Here is a 22170-nt window from a genome sequence, read left to right on the forward strand (position 1 = left end):
TCAGGTCCTAATGGCCTGGTACTCAAGGCTCTATTGTCCCTCCATCAGGTCCTAATGGCCTGGTACTCCGTGCTCTATTGTTCCTCCATCAGGTCCTAATGGCCTGGTACTCAGGGCTCTATTGTCCCTCCATCAGGTCCTAATGGCCTGGTACTCAGTGCTCTATTGTCCCTCCATCAGGTCCTAATGGCCTGGTACTCAGGGCTCTATTGTCCCTCCATCAGGTCCTAATGGCCTGGTACTCCGTGCTCTATTGTTCCTCCATCAGGTCCTAATGGCCTGGTACTCAGGGCTCTATTGTCCCTCCATCAGGTCCTAATGGCCTGGTACTCAGTGCTCTATTGTCCCTCCATCAGGTCCTAATGGCCTGGTACTCAGGGCTCTATTCTCCCTCTGACATCAATACAAATTTTATCGAAAATAAACACTAGCCCCATCTTACTTTTAAAACTCACGTCACTGTGATGAACAATTTGAACAAAGAAGTTCAACAACACTCATACACATTTCAGAGCTTATGCATATTCACAAGCTTATGCATATTTATAAACGCAAGCAAAAAAAAAAAAACTTTATTAAAATTATGATTGTGCCGTTATACAATACATAGCCTACCGCATATTACACATGGCAGAAAAACATAAAACAAAAATGATTTAAGATGTCTTTGGTACATAATTGGTCTAGCCTATACTCCAAAATTAAACACATTTGAGTAATTGCCTTTCAGTGGGGACTGTATTATTATGCATGGGCTGTTGGACTGTTTACGCTCCAATATGTCTATCCATGAGTCTGGGAGAAAACTTACAGCCTTAAGACGGTGCAGTTGGTTCATTGATTGTGCAGGGCGGTTTACAGTTAACCTAAAATTATAGTGCATTTGAATAGCCTAGCAATAGGGAATAGTTTTTACATTTGCATACTTAATTACGTGACACATGACCTTAAGCTATACAGAATATCTCACCACTACTTCAAGCCTCTAGCGGTGGTTCTGTCTAGGACACTACTTCAAGCCTCTAGCGGTGGTTCTGTCTAGGACACTACTTCAAGCCTCTAGCGGTGGTTCTGTCTAGGACACTACTTCAAGCCCCTAGCGGTGGTTCTGTCTAGGACACTACTTCAAGCCTCTAGCGGTGGTTCTGTCTAGGACACTACTTCAAGCCTCTAGGGGTGGTTCTGTCTAGGACACTACTTCAAGCCCCTAGCGGTGGTTCTGTCTAGGACACTACTTCAAGCCCCTAGCGGTGGTTCTGTCTAGGACACTACTTCAAGCCCCTAGCGGTGGTTCTGTCTAGGACACTACTTCAAGCCCCTAGCGGTGGTTCTGTCTAGGACACTACTTCAAGCCTCTAGCGGTGGTTCTGTCTAGGACACTACTTCAAGCCTCTAGCGGTGGTTCTGTCTAGGACACTACTTCAAGCCTCTAGCGGTGGTTCTGTCTAGGACACTACTTCAAGCCTCTAGTGGCGGTTCTGTCTAGGACACTACTTCAAGCCTCTAGCGGTGGTTCTGTCTAGGACACTACTTCAAGCCTCTAGCGGTGGTTCTGTCTAGGACATTAGGACAGGACTATGAACGTGGTGACGGAACCCAATACTCACAATGTGTAGAAATTCCAGCGGTGTGGCAGCGTGCAGGTCCCAGTTCAGTTTATCCAGAATGATCCTCTCCATTCTTAGTATCTCTGATGGGGAGCAGCCACATCTGCTGCTGCTGGCCAAGTCACACAGCAACGGCACACGCTGCACACACACACACACACACACACACACACACACACACACACACACACACACACACACACACACACACACACACACACACACACACACACACACACACACACACACACACACACACACACACACACACACACACACACACACACACACACACACACACACACACACCTTTGGGTTAGTTGGGTTCAAAACAACAGCAAACAAGCAGAAAGGCAGCCCACCAACTCTGCCCACCAACTCTTTCCACTCTGCCCACCAACCCTTTCCACTCTGCCCACCAACTCTGCCCACCAACCCTTTCCACTCTGCCCACCAACTCTGCCCACCAACCCTTTCCACTCTGCCCACCAACCATTTCCACTCTGCCCACCAACCCTTTCCACTCTGCCCACCAACCCTTTCCACTCTGCCCACCAACCATTTCCACTCTGCCCACCAACCCTTTCCACTCTGCCCACCAACCCTGCCCACCAACCATTTCCACTCTGCCCACCAACCATTTCCACCAACCCTGCCCACCAACCCTTTCCACTCTGCCCACCAACCCTTTCCACTCTGCCCACCAACCCTTTCCACTCTGCCCACCAACCATTTCCACTCTGCCCACCAACCCTTTCCACTCTGCCCACCAACCCTTTCCACTCTGCCCACCAACCATTTCCACTCTGCCCACCAACCCTTTCCACTCTGCCCACCAACCCTGCCCACCAACCATTTCCACTCTGCCCACCAACCATTTCCACCAACCCTGCCCACCAACCCTTTCCACTCTGCCCACCAACCCTTTCCACTCTGCCCACCAACCCTTTCCACTCTGCCCACCAACCATTTCCACTCTGCCCACCAACCATTTCCACTCTGCCCACCAACCCTTTCCACTCTGCCGGTGTAGTATGTAATGGTTATGTATTCACTAAGGAGACTGATGGTGTAGTATGTAATGGTTATGTATTCACTAAGGAGACTGATGGTGTCGTAGGTAATGGTTATGTATTCACTAAGGAGACTGATGGTGTCGTATGTAATGGTTATGTATTCACTAAGGAGACTGATGGTGTAGTGTGTAATGGTTATGTATTCACTAAGGAAGGACTGGTGGTATCGTATGTAATCACCTCGTCCTCCTCGCTGGTTTTGGCAGCCAGGAAGTAACAGGCGATGGCGATGCAGCGGAGGTACTTTGGACGGGCCTGAGTAGAGAGAGAGACTGGGTCAGGAGGACTACGTGATGCCACTAGTACTCATTGTCTAAACTCAGAACCCTGGGTTCCAAATGTTCCCTGTTCAGACAACAGATTAGAGCCAATACTTTATACTAGACATCTACCATCCCCCCACCACTATCAGATTAGAGCCATAAAGGAGACTAGACATCTACCACCCCACTACCACTATCAGATTAGAGCCATAAGGGAGACTAGACATCTACCACCCCACTACCACTATCAGATTAGAGCCATAAGGGAGACTAGACATCTACCATCCCCCTACCACTATCAGATTAGAGCCATAAGGGAGACTAGACATCTACCACCCCCCTACCACTATCAGATTAGAGCCATAAGGGAGACTAGACATCTACCACCCCACTACCACTATCAGATTAGAGCCATAAGGGAGACTAGACATCTACCACCCCACTACCACTATCAGATTAGAGCCATAAGGGAGACTAGACATCTACCACCTCACTACCACTATCAGATTAGAGCCATAAAGGAGACTAGACATCTACCACCCCACTACCACTATCAGATTAGAGCCATAAGGGAGACTAGACATCTACCACCCCACTACCACTATCAGATTAGAGCCATAGTAGAGACTAGACATCTACCACCCCACTACCACTATCAGATTAGAGCCATAAAGGAGACTAGATATCTACCACCCACTACCACTATCAGATTAGAGCCATAAGGGAGACTAGACATCTACCATCCACTACCACTATCAGATTAGAGCCATAAGGGAGACTAGACATCTACCACCCCACTACCACCAGATTGGGGGGGGGGGACGACAACAACGTAGCCTGCGTTTTTGTCCCCCCACTTTGGTTCTGAAATCACCATCACCCACTAATTAACTTGTCCTTTTTGTAAATTAAATGTTTGAGCTAGTAATGTATAGAAGGTAAAGTGGAATATGAGAAAATAATTTTAGTGAAGGGGGGGGGATTCATAATCAATAGTTACATATCTGGATATTATTTTAAATGATATATAGTATCGTTTTGACAATATCGTAATATTATTTTTTTTGCGCTAGTTGGCTGTGCCTGCACAAAAACTCCAGTATTTTTCCTTCATAGCTTGTTCTCACATCTTTTAAAAATAGTGAGCCAACATGTTTCCAGCACTTTTATTTCCATGACGGATCAAAAAACTCATGGCTCTTGTCTCTCTGTAGGAGAAATATTTTATTTTAAATGTTATTTGACCTTTATTTAACTAGGCAAGTTAGTTAAGAACAAATTATTATTTACAACATATGGTGAGCAATATGTTTGAAACATTGAATCACAAAAGTGTCAAATCGCAATACAAATAGAATCGTGACAATCGCAATACATATCGGCACCTACGTATCGTGATAATATCGTATCGTATCGTGATACTATCGTATCGTGAGGTCCCTGGTGATTCCCAGCCCTAATGGCTAATACAATGTTTATTGTCCATTGTTACTTATGAAAAAGGTTTCAGTACTTCATCTAGATGACATTAAAAACCCATTGGCACCTTACCTTTATAGTGCCTAAAAACCTGTCCAAAATACTGATGGCTAGGGAGAGGGTCTCTGGATATAGCTTGGTGTCATTGTGGAGGTTAATGAGCCAGCACACAGCCTCATCACGCTGGGCAGGGGAGATGTCTGTATCCTAGGGAACAACAGAAGCAGAGGGGTCAGTTAAAAAAAAATCACAGGACACATCGCAGGTTAGTTGCTGAGGAGACATAGCATGAGCGTCAGTAAACAGTGCTTCACATTCGGAGAAAATGAACTAAAACAATTACAATTAGGCTATAGTATCAATGCACAACCGTATTAAAACCACTCACTTATATAACTTACAAAAGTCTCAACCAAAGTCAAAATCATAGGCTTGATTAAACTACAGGAACAATATATAAATTAGAGAAAGCACATGAATGTCAATGAAAGAAACAAATGCTGCTAACATCTCTGTTAAAAGTATGTTGGTCCCTTGACAACAAAGTAAATGAGAATGTTAAGACCAGGACACAACTGACCTTCTGAACCGACGTGCTTAAAGGAGCCTGTATTCTAGCTTCGGTATGCTGCTAGGAGAAGTGAACGTCTGTGCCTTGCATAAATCCCTTAAAGGGATACTTCTGGATTTTGGCCCTTTACTTACTTCCCCAGAGTCAGATGAATTTGTGGATACCATTTGTATGTCTCTATGCCCTGATTGCACGCTTATAGGTATCTGCTAGCATGCTAGAAAATACCTAGCATGCTAGAAGATACCCATAGTCTTCCAGTCATTGCGGTAGCGCTAGTTAGCAAATGCGGTAGCGCTAGTTAGCAAATGCGGTAGCGCTAGTTAGCAAATGCGGTAGCGCTAGTTAGCAACTTCCTTCAAACTGCTCGCAGGGATATAAAAATGGTATCCACAAATTAATCTGACTCTGGGGAAGTAGATAAATGGCCTCATTGCCAAAATCATAGGTCTTAGTCGCACAATTTTCCATCTACACTGAAAATAAATATGAAGCAACATGTAAAGTGTTGGTCCCAAGTTTCATGAGCTGAAATAAAATAATTTTCCATATGCACAAAAAGCTTTTTTCTCTCAAATTTTGGGCACAAATTTGTTTACATACCTGTTAGCGAGCATTTCTCCTTTGCCAAGATGTCAAGAAGCTGATTAACAGCATGATCATTACACAGGTGCACCTTGTGCCGGGGACAATAAAAGGCCACTAAAATGTGCAATTTTGTCATAAACACACTGCCACAGATCTCAAGTTGAGGGAGCGTGTAATTGGCATGCTGACTGCAGGAATGTCTACCAGAACTGTTGCCAGAGAATTGAATGTTCATTTCTACCATGGGTATAAAATTGCATTTTATAGATGCACAGATATGCACAGATACTGTGACGAGATCCTGAGGCTCATTGTGAGACCTATTAATTAGTAGTCAGCGAGCAAAACAACCAATCTACCAGGACCCCCTGTTATTGTCTTGACATGCTTGAATTGGCTTTACTGCACTCTGTTTTTTGGGACAGGCTGTGCCCGTTACTGTAGAGGCCAGATGAGGAAGGTCAGAGTCCTCTATGTTGGAAAAAGGCTCAATATCAGGCTCTGGTGGCATTGGCAGTAACAGCTTATCTTAACTGAGGAGGTTTTAGAAACAGACTGTGTCTGGTTCGTTGGACTAATAACTAGGGGAGAAGTGAAAGCATGAACCTCCGCCACAGCAGGTGCTTTAGTCAATGCCCCTTTGCACTCACAAATGAAAGCAAATGCATTCTCCCCATAACTCTGACCTCAGGTGATATAGATAGCTGTACCAAGGAAATAATTTCCCCACCTCCATGGTCTAACATTGGCAGCAGTTAGCCTAGCGGTTACAGGCAAGCCAGCAAAAATAAAATACCTGTATGTATGCGTGTCTTTCGAAGGGGTTGGGTTAAAAGTGGAAGCCAAATTTCAGTTGGACCTTGGGTGCAATTGACCAATACAGTCATTTTAATGACCTGCTGCTTTCTCTTTCATATTGACAACAGTATGTTGTTATGTGTTGTGGGACTCATCTGACTGCCGGGAGATGGCTTTTTGGGCACATACACCTTCCACATCAGGGCTTTAAATGCACAGATACCAAGACGAGATCCTGAGGCCCATTGTGAGACCTATTTTTTTTTTTAAATTTAAAAAAAGCTATCTTTGACCAACAGATGCATATCTGTATTCTCAGTCATGTGAAATCCATAGATTAGGGGCTAATGAATTTATTTCAATTGACTGATTTCCTCATATGAACTGTAACTATTATTATTAGTTATTTTTTAACCTTTATTTAAACTAGGCAAGTCAGTTAAGAACAACTTCTTATTTACAATGATGCCCTAAGATGTTTGGTGCAGAATTTCTCAAGTGAAAGAATGTAAACGAAAACGAGTCGTCTCTTGTTGAATGACAACAAACACTTCATTGAATAATCCTTACTGTTGACCAATCACCGACTAAGAGGCGTAGATTTCGGCTACCAAACTTCGACTTGCTTCAAATGTTGTGTTTTGTGTACACAAAACAGCTGCGTGTCTTTCGAAGGGGTTGGGTTAAAAGTGGAAGCCAAATTTCAGTTGGAACTTGGGTGCAATTGACCAATACAGTAATTTTAATGACCTGCTGCTTTCTCTTTCATATTGACAACAGTATGTTGTTATGTGTTGTGGGACTCACCTGACTGCCGGGAGATGGCTTTTTGGGCACGTACACCTTCCACATCAGGGCTTCCCTAGAGGCGGCCTTTTCCAGAAGAAAAGACAGCCTCTGGCTTTCCAAGGGTTCGGCAAACTTCATATTCACCCTTGGATACGCCTCCCTCCTCACTGGATACAGCTACCTGTAAATGGCAGCCAAACACACAGAAGAGAACGTGTTTTATCATCAGTCAGTGGAGTCACAGAGTTGGGTCTGGGAGTTCATTATCATAATCTGACACGACTAGCCTCCAGTTTAGTGGAAAAAGGGCTTTTACAAATATGCATTGACTAGAACAACACAAACAAGAAGTATCACACACACTAACAAAGTTTTTTTTTTACAACATAGCTAGCATATGTTTTACAAGATGTTCATGAATAGTATTACGTGTAGTGAACATTAGCGTGAGCAACAATGGTAGAATCGGTGCTTCGCCTTTACAATAAAATCACCCCAATTTAAACTGTTTTAAAACGTGTATTTTTTCATATATAGATACCCATGCGTTTTAATAAAAATCAACTATACATGTATCGCGCTTGTCTGATTCTTTAAGAGCACCGTTTGATGAAATAAGACACAAATGACTCAAGAGAGATCCAGAGATCAAGATAGCCAGAAGGAAAAAACCTTAACCTGTCCCGATCCTCCTCCTGCTGGCTTTCACAGATTCTGCCGTTACTCTCCTGAAGTTGCCAGTAAGAGGCTACAGGAGGAGTCGGCAACTTTTCTCATGCAGAATGCAAATGTATCTTACCATTTCTACCGATCTGGGTTCCAGTTATTGTTTTTATATGTAAATTTTTCGTAGAACAGTTTAATTTAATTTCTAATAACATCTTCGTATCTCAAAATTATTATCATGTGGTTAATCAAATTTTATCTAAATGATAAACCTTACAAGTAACTTCTATTGCCAATTATTATTATTTAAAAAAAATGTAACCTCTATTTAAACTTGGCAAGTCAGTTAAGAACAAATTCTTATTTACAGTGACGGCTTACCCCGGACGATGCTGGGCCTTATTGTGCGCAGCCCTACTGGACTCTCAAACACAGCCGGCTGTGATACAGCCTGGATTCAAAACCGGGACTGTAGTGACGCCTCTTGCACTGAGATGTAGTGCCTTAGACCGCTGCGCCAATCGGGAGCCCATTGCAACTATGTACAAATAGCCTATATAGGTAAACCAAAAAATTGCAGCATGCAGGTAGAAAATATTCTGATAAAAATAAATAGCATATAAATCACATTGGCTAAGCATGGCCTGCCTGTCTGCAAAGAACTTGAAACATTGTATCAACTTGAGTCTGGCCAAAAGCAGGCACTAACAAATTTGCAACATTGGATAAAATATTCTGGGCCAGTCAGAGTTTAATCAGATAGGCCTATTTTAATGACATTTCCATTGGATCAGAGCAGGACATTTGTCCCTTTCACGCCGAGTGGTTATTAAAAAGGGAGAGACCTGTAAAGATGTTAATTTATTTAAATCCATTGAAGAACTATTATCATTATCAATGAATGTAAAAACAGACATTGTTTACTCGTTGTTTGAGGCGAAGCAAATGTTACCTTTGAGAAGCTCCACAGGTCATTAGTGGTGGTGCGTTAAGACAATCAGAAATACTATCAGAAACCCCAAATGGGCAAATTTATATACCTACAATTGCATGCAGGCAAAGTAGCCTATAGTTCTATTTCTATGCATCCTTACTCAACATTGACAGGAGCGCTCCAAACAAAAGACAATGACTAAACTGACAAAAACTCATAAAATCGAATGAAATAAACCAAAAACGTGTTTCTCACTAGTGTAGCATAGGTTTGTCGCGCTCTGTAAACAATGTGTCCACTCCCGACAATGAGAACAGTAAAAGACTGGAATAATAATGTATTGAATATATTACCAGCCATTACCGTAACCAAACAAACATTATAGATTAGAAATGATAGGAATGAACTACTGGCGATATATGTAAATGGGGAATTGAGACACTAACAAATCAAACGTTATGAAACAATGAATGTGCACAGATTGGCAGGAGAGAGCACATTCTGGAGAGAGAAGTGAATTATGGGTCTTAACCACAATCCCTTTCTTCTTCTTCTCGTCCCTACGGCCTCCGCAATGGATTAGATCACCTGAGATGGGTGCCAATGAGACAGGTGTCTGTCTCGTGTGCCACAAAAAACAAAACAAAAATCTACCGCTCGACCCCCCCCCCCCTCCCAAAAAAGTTATTGGTTGACCAACAGCATAACGACAAAACGATCGTCTAATTACGGTCAGCCCTGCAATACTCATAGAGTAGGTTGACTGGTGAGCTTATTGTTGGTAATTTCACAGTGGTTTCTGAGTCCCGCAATAAGCGCTACGACATCACGATTTGTGAGAACTCTTCAGGGTTGTGTTCTGGGAGTGTCACTGAGTAGGCTGATATACCCCATTTAATAGACCCAAGATGCATAGGTAAGGCCCAAGATGCACTGGTAAGGCCCTCCATTGTGATATAAGCATGCCCCTAATGCAATCCTGAAGTCTGTACATCTACAGATCATTACTTTTGTGTCAAATTAACAAATTATTGTAATTTGTTTAATTTATATATCACATTTCAACCTTGTTTAGTATCATCTAGTCCAATTGTGGTACAATTCCACAATTTTTACTGTTTGCATCAGTTTCAAATGGGGGATTTTTTTATATTATTTTGAAGGCTAACCGCAGATTCAACGATTGTTGCTCACGCTAGTGTCTAACACAACACATTGGTAATTGTAGCTACACCATTTTAAATCGCATATCTGCCAAAATATTTTGCTGTGCGACCTGAATGGTTTTTTAGTTGGGAGCACCAATGCTCCTAAAAATAAAATAAAAAGAACACACCCCCAGCTGATAATTGTTGCAATGATTACGGATCATCATACTGCAGCCTCTGAGTGGCATGGAGAATACACAGAGCAGATTCAGGATTGTCATGCTTGAACCATTAATTACAAAGAAATCGGACTGTTACCTCATATTTTTCCATTGTGCTCAAGTTCGTGTGCTTCTACATTTTTTTAAACCAAAGGCGCGCGCTCACATGTTCCTTGTAAAACGTTTTGCGTAGAGCACTGCGTTTTGTGAACGTTTGGTCACCTGATTTACTGACGCTGCTCACCACCAAATACGCTCATTCATTGATCGAGATAAAGATCGTTTTATATTCACCAAAACCCATTTAAAATTGTAAAAAAACAACTAATTGGTTGTCACAGAAACAAAACTAGATATGGTTTATTCTATAAATGTCTAGCATACTTTTACAACCTTTGTTTTGAGGAAAAATTGCATTTTGACTTGTTAGAAATATATAAAATGCCATTTAAAGCAGTATAAATCAATATCTAATTCTCCGTTTGTCACAGAAACATCAAACTTGGTATGATTCATTCTATAAATGTTTAGCATACTTTTACATTTGTTTTGTGGAAAAATTACGGTTTTGACTTGATAGAAATACATAACATCTATAAAATGCCATTTAAAACTATATAAAATCAATAACGTTTTCACTGATTGTCTCAGAAAAAAGTGAAAACGCATTTATTTGCAATAACTTTAAAGAAATGTTAATATACAACAAATTGCACTTGAAATTAAGTAAGACCATGTTTACATAAAGTTGCACAATGTTTACGATCTTAAATTGTATGCCAAATCAACGTTTGCATTTTTTGTGCAGCAGTTCCACATTTTAAAGCAGTTACAAGGCACAACAGTCATTTATACGTCTCTAATTGAACAGCAGAGGCCCCTTCCAATCATTTATTTTGGCTTTGTTGAAGTCCTTTGTCATCCCCAGACAAGCTGAATGGTACCATCTCTGGCACACAGAGCATTCTATCTGCAGTATTTAAAACATAAAAACAGGCTCATGGTTTATTTACATGTAAATTACAGTTGTGGATTACCCAAATTATGATACATGCTTTTGCAATTAGGAGACATTTTCGAAATTGAATTAGATTTTTGTTCAAATCGCTAAATTGACTTTAAAGCGACATGCATTTGACCACAACCCTGACAGAAGCACACATAACTGGGGTGTTAATCATCATTGATTATTCAGGCAATATAAATCGTATAGTAATAAAAAGGTGTACATTTGCTAAAAAAACATATGCGTTGATAAAAAAAAAAGGTATCCCACATCAATGTAGTAATATCAAACATTACAATAATGTCAGTCTTTGAAATTGAAATCAGTTTAAATTGTCACTTGTGCCAGATACAACGTGTACCTATTACAGCGAATTTCTGTCATAGTATGTATCTAGTATCTCTCATCAAATAGAGTAACGATAGAGCATTAGAACAAGGATAACCCTGATTACAAAAAAGTAAAGGATGGATGAAACTACATGAGTTTTCATAGCCTACTGTTATATTACACAAAGACAAACCCAGTCGGTCAGATGACCATTTTTCTCTGGATGATGCAAAGCACACATTGTGCAGTCTTGCGTCGCATTGAAGACTGGCAGAAAAAAGAAAAGAAAAATACCACATTTTTTAATGCTTTGTTGACACATTTAAAGACGCTTTCTGGAACACATAGAGCTTCCCCTCACAGTTGCATACTACATTGTTCTCTCGATCTGTGCTTTGCCACCTTCCCACAACCTGTAGCAAAGGGTTATCCACCCTCTGGTATCTTTCAATACCCATGCTAATATATTTATTATCTCCACTGTGAAATGTCCATGTTGCTTGGTTGTCTTGGTCCTCTTGATCCATCCACCGGTCTTCTTTGTTAGTCAAGCCTGACCCCTTCATCCTGTAGTTTTTTCCTGTAATCTAATATGCCTGAAAATGCAGAATTTTCTGCCAGGCCCCTTCTAATAGGGTACAACAGACTCATTAGAACTTTGACCACACGCCTTCTAGATGGACTACATGCCCCCTATCAAATCAAAACAGGATTTTCCCCCCTCAAAACAATAGGTTGTAAAAGTATGCTAGACATTTATAGAATAAGTCATACCTAGTTTGATGTTTCTGTGACATATAATTAGTTATTGATTTATACAGCTTTAAAAATTGCAGTTATTGATTTATTCAGCTTTAAAATTGCATTTCAAACATGTTATGTATTTCCATCAAATCAAAACTGGATTTTTATTCAAAACAAAGGTTGTTAAAGTATGCTAGACATTTATAGAATAAACCATATCTATTTTTATGTTTCTGTGACAATCAATTAATTAGTTATTGATTTTTACCATTTTAAAATGGATTTCGGCGAATGTCTGTTGAATGTCCGAATATAAAACCAACTTAACCTTGGTCATTCATTGATCCCAAATAGTGAATCACTCGCCTTCAATGACAACAGTGATGAGGCATTATCTCGTCTCGAGAATTTAGCAAGCCAGAAGCGTTAGTTTACTAGTTATATAGAAAACCGACATATCTAGCCATCTTTCACCCGTATAGTAAGACGTATGACCATCTAGGCTAATAGTACGGTGTGCAACATAAACTAGATAACACTAGCTAGTTATGCTAACGTAACAAACTCGATAATACTAGCTAGTTATGCTAACGTTTGTAAGACAGTTACAGTAGCTGACGTATTAGCTAGTTAGCAAGCTACCGACCTAACGAGAACAGAAGCAAACACTCTCCGATTGTAAACGTTAGCTAGCTAATAAAGCAACGTTTCATTAATAGGCAACGTCTATTATCCAATATATCGTTTTGATGAATACATGAGGTTATGGCTAGAAAGAGCTAGCTATTTTACATATATAACTACTTTATGCTAGTTAGCTAGCTATGATTAGCTTACCTCCCCTGCAAAGCTGTGGGAATCACAGTTTGACTTGGAAATCATCCGGTCCATTAAATTGAGGTAAAACAAAGGAGGTAAATAGGGTCTTGAGTTACTCCATCTTCGATTCCATGTTGTGTTTTATTTTGTGGAGAAATGGGGGTCTTCCAAATGAAATGTATATCAAAAAAAATTGAACGGAATAGACATAGGTCTACACATCCGAAAAGGGCTGTGGACTCTTGAGAAAGAGAAATCGCCCCCCTTCCTCTTCTTCTTCGATGAGGTTTAACGGCGGTTGGCATCCAATAAATGTTGCATTACCGCCACCTACTAGACTGGAATTGATTGAAAATGTAAATAAATATAACAAATACCCTACCATCTAACACTACACTCACACAAAATAATACATACATACATACTACTCCAGTATTTAAATAAATGTAGTCCTACTTCAGGCCAACAGCCTGAAAGGATGTGACACCACCACTTAACACACCCCGTAATGCTTCTTACGTCAAGTCTCGCACACCCAAATTCCTCTCTTCAGCTGCCACCACAACTATTTTCTGCGATTTACATTTCATCCCTGCAGTACAGTTGATAACCATTGATATAAATGCCAAAAATCAAATATATCACTTGTTGGCCTATCCATCTGTACTGGTACATATCTACTACTCACACCACTCCTCTCAGGATCCCTCTCCCTTGACCCATCTTCCTCTACTTTCTTCACTGCCTCAGCATATGACAACTTCTGTACTACTATAACCCTGGACACATCAACCTGCCTCTCTCGCAAGGAACATTTCTGATCCCCAGCCCCACAAACAATTATCACAAGACCACTTCTGGTTACCCTCACCGATTCCACAGCACCCAACTGTTTTCACCCACCCTGAAACCACAAATGGATCAGCCAAAAGGCAAGGGTCCATTTTTCCCTTCACCTCAACTGTCAGACTCATCTTTATCCTGATCCTCGGTGCAAACCTCGGGCTCTGCGAACTTCACACCTACCACCTCCGATACTTCGCCCTCATTCATTTCCATTTCTCCTCCTATTTTCAACTCACTCTGCTTACATTTTATACCACTCTTCTTTAACAAACCATCTCCCTTTTTTGCCCGATTCAAGCTCACCCTCTTCTTCCCTCTAAGACCTCCTCTGTCTCTCTTTTCCCCTATATTCCTCCTCCGTATTCCAAGTATAAGTCTCCTTATGATAATACTGCACTTCTCCGGACATACATCTTGGTTCTTGTCTTGTCAAGGGACGCCATTTAACCGGCTGTCACCACAATCTCCGTGCAATCAGCACGAACCCCTTGTGATGTAGCGCTCAACAGTGCACCCCACTTGTAAAGCAGCTGCTTCGCCTTTATGTTCTACTTTTTCAATAGCTACGCAACGCTTTTCCATTTCAATTCGCTTCCAGCCTCTCACCCACTCTTCTTCTTTTTCTTGCAGGTGGCATCCAATGCTGCATTTCCGCTCCCAACTGGATTATAATATAAATCCATTATATTTTGTGATACAAAATGAGAAAAGGGGAAAAACTAAAACAAATAACTAATATAAAAAAATATAAAAACTTCCTAACAAATAACCCTACACTCATTAAAAACCCACTATGCCAACGACCTGGGAGGACGGGACACCACCACTCAATACAGCCTATAACTCTTCTGTAGTCAATACACCCTGTAACTTTTCTGTAGTCAAATCTCGTATACTCCCGAGTATACTCAAGCCCCTCGAATGTCGCAGCGGTCTAAGACACTGCATCTCAGTGCTAGAGGCGTCACTACAGACCCTGGTTCGATTCCAGGCTGTATCACATCCGGCCGTGATTGGGAGTCCCATAGGGCGGAGCACAATTGGTCCAGCGTCGTCCGGATTAGGGTTTGGCCGGGGTAGGCCGTCATTGAAAATATGAATTTGTTCTGAACTGACTTGCCTAGTTAAAAAAAATATATAATTCTCTGCAGCTTCCACCACGTCTATTGTCTGTGATGTACGTTCCATTTCTGCAGTACAATTGATAACCATTGCTATGAATGCTAAGAAGCCAACCTTACTGAAGCATATCACTCGTTGGCCTATCCATCTGTGATGACACAGATCTACTACTCACATGGATTCCTCCTCCTCTACTACCCATCCTCCTCTACTTTCTTCACTGCCTCAGCATACGACACCTTCTGCACTACTCTGACTCTAGCCACCTCAACCTGCGTCTCTCGCACCGGACAGTTTCGATCACCAGCAACATGGGCACCCCTACAGTTGACTAACAACTTTATCCTCCGAAACTACACAATCCTATGTCCCATTGCCCTCCTGCACAATTCCCACATCTTCGAATCTCCCTCCTACACACTGCTGCAATATGACCATAAAATGTGGCACCTGAAACACTGCAGTGGATTTGGCACAAAAGCTGCTCTAACAGGATAACTAACATGAATTTGTCGGGTAAAGATCGACTCAAAAAGGCCTGTTAGTGACTGAAGTTTCACCGCCGGGTCTGCATCGTGCCAAACGGCGGAAGTCACAAACACCAGGAATCTTAAACTTCAATTGCTTCACCTCTACAACAACCGCTACCCCAGAAATCCCTCCTTTAAAAATGGTGCCCAGATCCTAAGAGCAAAGCAAGAAACAGATCTTGACCCGCCCACCCTCAAACAGCTAGTGTTGAAAATGAATATTGTATCAATAGTTGGGATACATTTTCTACTTTAGTGTTGTATTATGGTTACTTATAAAGACATGATAGATTTCAGTTATGACATCACGTTTGTTTTTCCCCCATTGTATTCGATGTGTGGTAGGAATATTTTTCTATTGGGAATGAATCCTACCATAATATGTTATGTAATATGTTTAGTTTACCCATTGCCAGCCACAACGACTGATGACAAATATTTGTATAAATAAACCACTGTGATAATTCTGTGGGTAGTACACAAAGACACAGATTGTGGGCGGCAGGTAGTCTAGTGGTTCGAGCGCTGGGCCAGTAACCGAAAGGTTGCTGAATCGAATCCCCGAGCTGACAAGGTAAAAAATAATAATCAGTCCTTCTGCAAGGCAGTTCCCACGGACCCCGAAGACATGGATGTTGATTAAGGCAGCCCCCCCCCCCTCCCCCTCTCTGATTGAGGGGTTGGGTTAAACGCGTAAGGCACATTTCAGTTGAAGGCATTCAGTTGTACAACTGACGAGGTGTCCCCCTTTCCCTAATATACAACTGACGAGGTGTCCCCCTTTCCCTAATATACAACTGACGAGGTGTCCCCCTTTCCCTAATATACAACTGACGAGGTGTCCTCCTTTCCCTAATATACAACTGACGAGGTGTCCCCCTTTCCCTAATATACAACTGACGAGGTGTCCCCCTTTCCCTAATATACAAATAAAAGACATGGTGTACTTGTGCTTTCTTCTTGACAATAATCATAAAAGTGGAAAATAATTTACTGCCAATGCATGTATACCTCTGTCCTTTGAATGATTGAGTTTGATTTATAAAACAAGGTTATTGTGTGTTCTGTGCAGGAACAGAAATAAATGATTTCCAATTGTCTTGACTATAACACTATTCTCATAAATTCCCCTAGTCAGCACTGAACCAATGTCCAAATATTCTGTTGACAATTGGACCAGAAAAACAATCTGGTAGTTAAATTGTTTATGACCTATGTACAATCTGAGTTAATTATTTCAAATCACTCGTCAGTAAAAGGGTTTGTTCAGGCATCCAATAGAACTGAAGAATTTTGGGCGGACTATTTGAACGGGCAAAAAAGGAGAAAGATGATTGGTCCGTGGAATTGTCAGTATCGAGCTGGTCTAGAACACAGCATACTAAACTCGTTTTTTGAACCATAAGAAACGTTTAACAAACGTTAAATAATACAGCATTGATTTGTGTAGGACTACCATCTCTTGAATTTAATATTTAAAATCAATACTTTATAGTAGTAAACCACAGAGGAGGCAGACCTTTCTCGATAAATCAAGCCAAGATGGATACCGTACGTGATTGGCTGCCATGGCATTGACGTCAGTTTCTGGGTGGGGAAACTCTCAACAACAAAAAGAAAGGCTAGCGACGGTAAAGAGGAACAACAAACAGAAGAGATTGGGACCGTAGAAAATGTCGATATAACTAACATTACAGGTAATTATATACAGTTTTAACATTGCAGATGCAAGGAAATTGAATAAATGAGGTAATTGTAAATATTACTGGTGTTGTAAAACCTTATTTTTTATCCATTCCAGTCAAATAAATTGCTTCCTGGAGGATTAACGTATTTTTTTTTTTATATCAAGTTTATGATTTTAAAACTATAATAATCCGTTTGGTCTTGCCTTTCATGCTTGTCGATGAAATTGGCATCTTACTTCGACTGATTTTTAGTTACCGTTAGCTAGCTAACGTTACAGTATCTTTGTCCTTGTCTTTATTTATCGTCTCTGTGTAACGCTGTCGTTGATTCGCACAGCTCTTCGCTCAACCGATTTTTTTTTTTTTTTTTTTTTTTTTTATATACTCGAAATCAAGTTGGCTTTTAAATCACCACCCTAGTAGCTGCAACCCGTTTTTAAATCAGACAAATTTGATGGAGTTAACGTCAAGTTCTATGAAAAAAAATCCAACGATTACCAGCTAATGCACTGCTTCCTAGGCAAGAACAAGAATCCGACCCCCTTCCCCCGCTCGTCGACGATTTGAAGCATAGCTAATGGATTCAAGCTTGTTTTTTATGTAAATGTCTGAGTATCTCACGACATTTGTGATCATATTTACGACTTTACACTGGAAAAATACCAATTAGATTCGTTTTGTGTTCTGATTAAGTAGGCGTTAACCTAAGAAATCTGACACCGAATCCCAGCTGAGGCCAGGGTTGGGCAAACCTTGACCGGGTGAACAAATGTAGGGCGGACAAACATTTACTAACATTACACTCCGTCTTGTTTTACAGTAAAAGAAATTCAGATTGCTGTAACCGAATCCAGACATGGAAGCTGTGAGACTTATGAGGGAGCTGATAGCCAATTTTGAACAGGAGAGTTATTATCTTCCGAAGGAAACAGGACTCCGCTTAATCGAATCGACTGGAGAGGTAGTCTGCAGTACAGTAGCTAAATATAAATATTGTTCACGTGATCGATATGAATCCCTAAACATTATGGTGAAACAAAATGGTCCATAAACACCTTACACTAATACACACTAAATGACTAAATTCTTACTGTGGCATACTGTAAGGAAATAATATTTTATCTTGATCTTATTAATTACAGAATGACAGCAGGGCTATATCAGCTAAATGTCGGGACACCAAAGTGGAGGATCTCTGGAGCCTGACTAGTTTCTTTGGGTACAGTACACAGACTTTCGTTCTGGCAGTCAACCTGTTGGATCGATTCCTGGCCATGATGAAGGTAAGATGAAGACCCAATCAAGAGCACATTTAGTAATTTCAACGTACTCTAATGCTAATTAGCAACATTAGGTTGACGTGTTCTCCATTTCTTTTGATGACAAAGCAATAATGTGCTTTAGACAAACTACAAATAAAAAGGGAGTTTCAGTCAGTAATAATAGCCTGTCCCTATTTCCACTAATTCCAAGCTATTGTGTGTGTCTCTCTTTAGGTCCAACCCAAACATCTAGCCTGCATCGGCATCAGCTGCCTCCACATCGCAGCCAAAGCAGTCGAAGAGGAGTGTAACGTGTCTTCCACCAATGAACTTATTCGTATCAGCCAGTGCAAGTTTACGGTCTCGGACCTCACTCGCATGGAGAAGATAATTTCAGAGAAACTCAACTTCCAACTCAAAACCATCACAGCCTTAACGTTTTTGCACCTATACCACGGAATCACAAGCGCCCATACCTCAGACCTGTAAGAACCCATTATAAAAATATATTACAATTCACCTAGCAATCAACCCCATTTGCAAGATGGTAATAGTGTGACATAATTCACTTGGACAACTAGACATGTACTTATTAGTCCTGACTGAAAGTAGGACTCCTGACTGAAAGTAGGACGGATGGTTTTAACTATTCTCACTGGACATGATCAAATAGCATGTGTCCATTCCACCATAACAAACTCAATTATGTAACAGATAGCCTTAACACCTTGTTTTCACACCCAGATTGGTTCTTATAAGTATTTTAACCTTTACAGGAAGGAGGCCCTGAACCTCGACACACTAGAGGTCCAGCTCAAAGCCTGTCTCTGCCGGATCGCGTTCTCCAAAGCTAAAGTAACGATTTACCCCAGAGAGTCCATAAGATGTTACATATTACAGGAGACCTCTTGGCAGCTGCAGTCTAATTTGATGCATTTTGTCTCTTCTCTTCCAGCCGTCAGTCTTGGCCCTGTCACTCTTCACTCAGGAGATTGAAGCCATGCAGTCTGTTGATATGTTAGAAATAGCACATCATGTTCAGAGACATCTCAAGGTAAACACATTATACACTTATTAGAAAATCCTTGAAGCTTTATCACATAGCAATGATGTAATCCTTTGTTTAACACAGTAACCTTATGTTAACTGTCAAATTTACACACAAAAGAAACCTATTTCTCCCTGGAACCATCTCTGAATATTGTATACCCTACAACACTAGTCCAAAAGGTTTCATATGACAACTGGCACGGTTATGGAAAGACATTTTTTTTTTTAAAGGGCCCTTTCACATTCCCCGGGCCTCAAGTTCCCGGCCGCTATCCTTTTACAACGCCTGGAATCGATCCCAAAGGTTTCTGCTGACCCAGTCAATTATGTAACCTGGTGTTCAACGTTATGATGCCCTGGTCGTCTTTTACAGATCACTGACGTTGAGCTGCTACACTGGAGGGGGCTAGTGGCCAAGTGTATGTCCGACTACTCTTCTCCTGAATGTAGCAAACCTAACAATAAGAAGCTTGTCTGGGTCGTGTCGAGAAGGACAGCTCAGAACCTTCACACCAGCTCCTACAGCGTCCCTGAACTGCCAACCATTCCTGAGAACTGCTGGGATCAGAGTGAAAGGTATACAGGAATATGTCTCTGTAGAGGAAGAGAAACGATGTGAATCAAAAACGTTCTACTGTTCTAGAAAATTTGCATTCTGTTAGAAGGCAGTCAAACAAGTCTACTATATGACAACGGGGAAGAACTCTGGAGATTTCCCTACTTCTGTTATTCAGGGGATTTTCCAGCCACACACACACACAATTAAGCCCCACCCCTCCCGTTCTCTCCAGTGTTTTGTTCAGAGTTTGACCACTCCTCCTGCCTGGTTTCTGTTGTTACAGAAGATATTATTCCCATGACTTGTTCATACCATCAGCCACGTCATAGCCCTACCGGTTGCGTCATTTAGCCTAGCCTATCAGAGGAGGCCCATCCTCGGCTCGCTAACTAACCCACATACTTAATGTCTGAGTGTTAAGTGACTTCTGTCACGTCCTACTCCTACCTAGCAACAATAGTTCCCATAACTGCTCAACCACAACATTACACAACCAGTTAAACCTCCACATAAGACTTTGGGATGGGTCTTGTAGTCAAACAATAGCAGTTACATCTCCACATCAGACTTGGGATGGGTCTTGTAGTCAAATCAATAATAAAAAGGATACAATTACATTGACAACAGGATGAAAGATGAACTAAGGAATATTGTGAATTTTAACGTTTTTTCTTCCTCTTGTTCTTCCAGTGAAGACTCATGTGAAGACATGAGTTCGGGGGAGGAGAGCCTGAGTAGTTCCCTGGGCTCTGACGCGGAGGGGCCTTACTTCCCTCTAAACTTCCTCTGCCACAGACCCCACAACAAATACCACCATACCTCCTAGACCAAAGCCCTCTGAGGGAGCCACAGTGCCTGGGTTACATAACCACCTTTTCTAATGCAGCGTCATGTTCATTTAATTCAAAAACGTAGCTAAAAGTTTTGCAACAGTTAACGAGAGGTCATCGGGTACGTTCAGGTTTGTCCCTCCCTGTGACGGCCTATTTTGTTCATAGTGAATACGAACCAGAAAATGGCTTCTCTATATACCGTAGTAATGTTTTTGTTAGCCTTCTATAGGGCTACCACAGTGTGGCTCATTACAGAAAACCAATCAATATACAGCATATGTTTTAAGCTAAAAAAAACAAACAGAAATGTGAGAAAGTTTGCACAATCCTGAAGACAGGCAGCTAAATAAAAATTGTGGTGTGGCGCATGTTTGGATTTGTCTCACATTCCAGCCACTTTGTATATCTGTCCCAAATGGCACCCTCTATAGTGCACTACGTTTGACCAGAGCCCTGTGTGTCCTGGTCAGAAGTAGTGCACTAGATAGGGAATAGGGTGCCATTTGGGCAACCCATCTCTGAAGCGGCTGGATTTGTCTCGCATTAACCTGGTAAACGTACTTTGCCCTGTTTCTGTTAACGAGTGTTATTGTTGAGTTATGTTGACTGGTGGCCAGGCTGGTTAGCGTTAAACTGTAAAACGCCAATGTCTGATTATTAAGAGTGTGTGTTTGACTATGATCTTGTTAAACTTTAAATGTGCCAATTTGTTGGCTGTAGGTTCTTAAATTATTTGGATTGTATGTATGTGAGGAAGAACATAATGTATGATAAGAAAACTTGTAAAGAAATGTACAAAAAAATGTAAATGTATAAAATGTACAAAAAGCATTATGAATAGTACCTTTGTAGATATTAACTTATTTTTTTGCCTGTGAGCTATGACAAAACATTAAAATACTATTTTGAAATTACTATTTAGTCTTTTCTTAATGTTGCCTATCAGAAATAGTACATTTATGATTTAGTTAGGTTACACCTGTATTGGCCTAGTCTATATGAACCCAACGACTAGCGAAAAGGACCCCCTGGGGCAGTAGATTTTCTTGACAAAAGAAATAAAGCGACGCTTTAGCATTTCCAGTGAATTCTCCTGAAACTGAAGCCACTTCAGTTCTGGCACATGAACTGTTGGTCAACCAAACCATTCTACTTCAGTCAAGAGAAAACAATATTGAACACAAGATGATTCATTTAGTAAAGCTAGCTCTTGATTTCTAGACAATTCAGTCCTGGCACAA

At 41.1% G+C, this 22170-nt stretch overlaps 2 protein-coding genes across 8 annotated transcripts in view; one reads left to right on the forward strand and one right to left on the reverse strand.

Annotated features, from left to right (window-relative positions):
• LOC139544407 (cyclin-I-like) overlaps positions 1–22170 on the reverse strand; it is a 43831-nt gene that overhangs the window by 6917 nt on the left and 14744 nt on the right. For 2 of the 7 annotated variants that reach the window (XM_071351458.1, XM_071351457.1), the window contains 4 exons: positions 7190–7352; positions 4498–4632; positions 2864–2938; positions 1608–1748 (listed from right to left, as the gene is read on the reverse strand). In XM_071351458.1, coding sequence (XP_071207559.1) covers positions 1608–1748; positions 2864–2938; positions 4498–4632; positions 7190–7309 — 471 coding nt within the window. In that variant the 5' untranslated portion in view covers positions 7310–7352. Of the gene's footprint in view, positions 1–1607; positions 1749–2863; positions 2939–4497; positions 4633–6537; positions 6598–7189; positions 7353–13057; positions 13322–22170 lie in introns of those variants that run through there. The other 5 variants (XM_071351456.1, XM_071351459.1, XM_071351460.1 and 2 more) reach the window with 5 other exon arrangements.
• On the forward strand, positions 17098–21843 carry LOC139544408 (cyclin-G2-like). The gene is made up of 8 exons (XM_071351463.1): positions 17098–17234; positions 18046–18186; positions 18368–18508; positions 18722–18972; positions 19264–19342; positions 19443–19541; positions 19911–20113; positions 20787–21843. Exons 2-8 carry the CDS (start codon positions 18082–18084, stop codon positions 20920–20922), a joined length of 1014 nt encoding a protein of 337 aa, XP_071207564.1. The 5' UTR covers positions 17098–17234; positions 18046–18081; the 3' UTR covers positions 20923–21843.

This window comes from Salvelinus alpinus, chromosome 18, assembly GCF_045679555.1.
Source record: "Salvelinus alpinus chromosome 18, SLU_Salpinus.1, whole genome shotgun sequence".
Classification (NCBI taxonomy): domain Eukaryota; kingdom Metazoa; phylum Chordata; class Actinopteri; order Salmoniformes; family Salmonidae; genus Salvelinus; species Salvelinus alpinus.

Coding starts and splice junctions, on each gene's coding strand:
- LOC139544408 (XM_071351463.1), top strand. CDS start 18,082: ATGGAAGCTGTGAGACTTATGAGGGAGCTGATAGCCAATTTTGAACAG. Junction 19,343..19,442: donor TCGCGTTCTCCAAAGCTAAA/GTAACGATTTAC, acceptor CTTCTCTTCCAG/CCGTCAGTCTTGGCCCTGTC. Junction 20,114..20,786: donor TGCTGGGATCAGAGTGAAAG/GTATACAGGAAT, acceptor TTGTTCTTCCAG/TGAAGACTCATGTGAAGACA.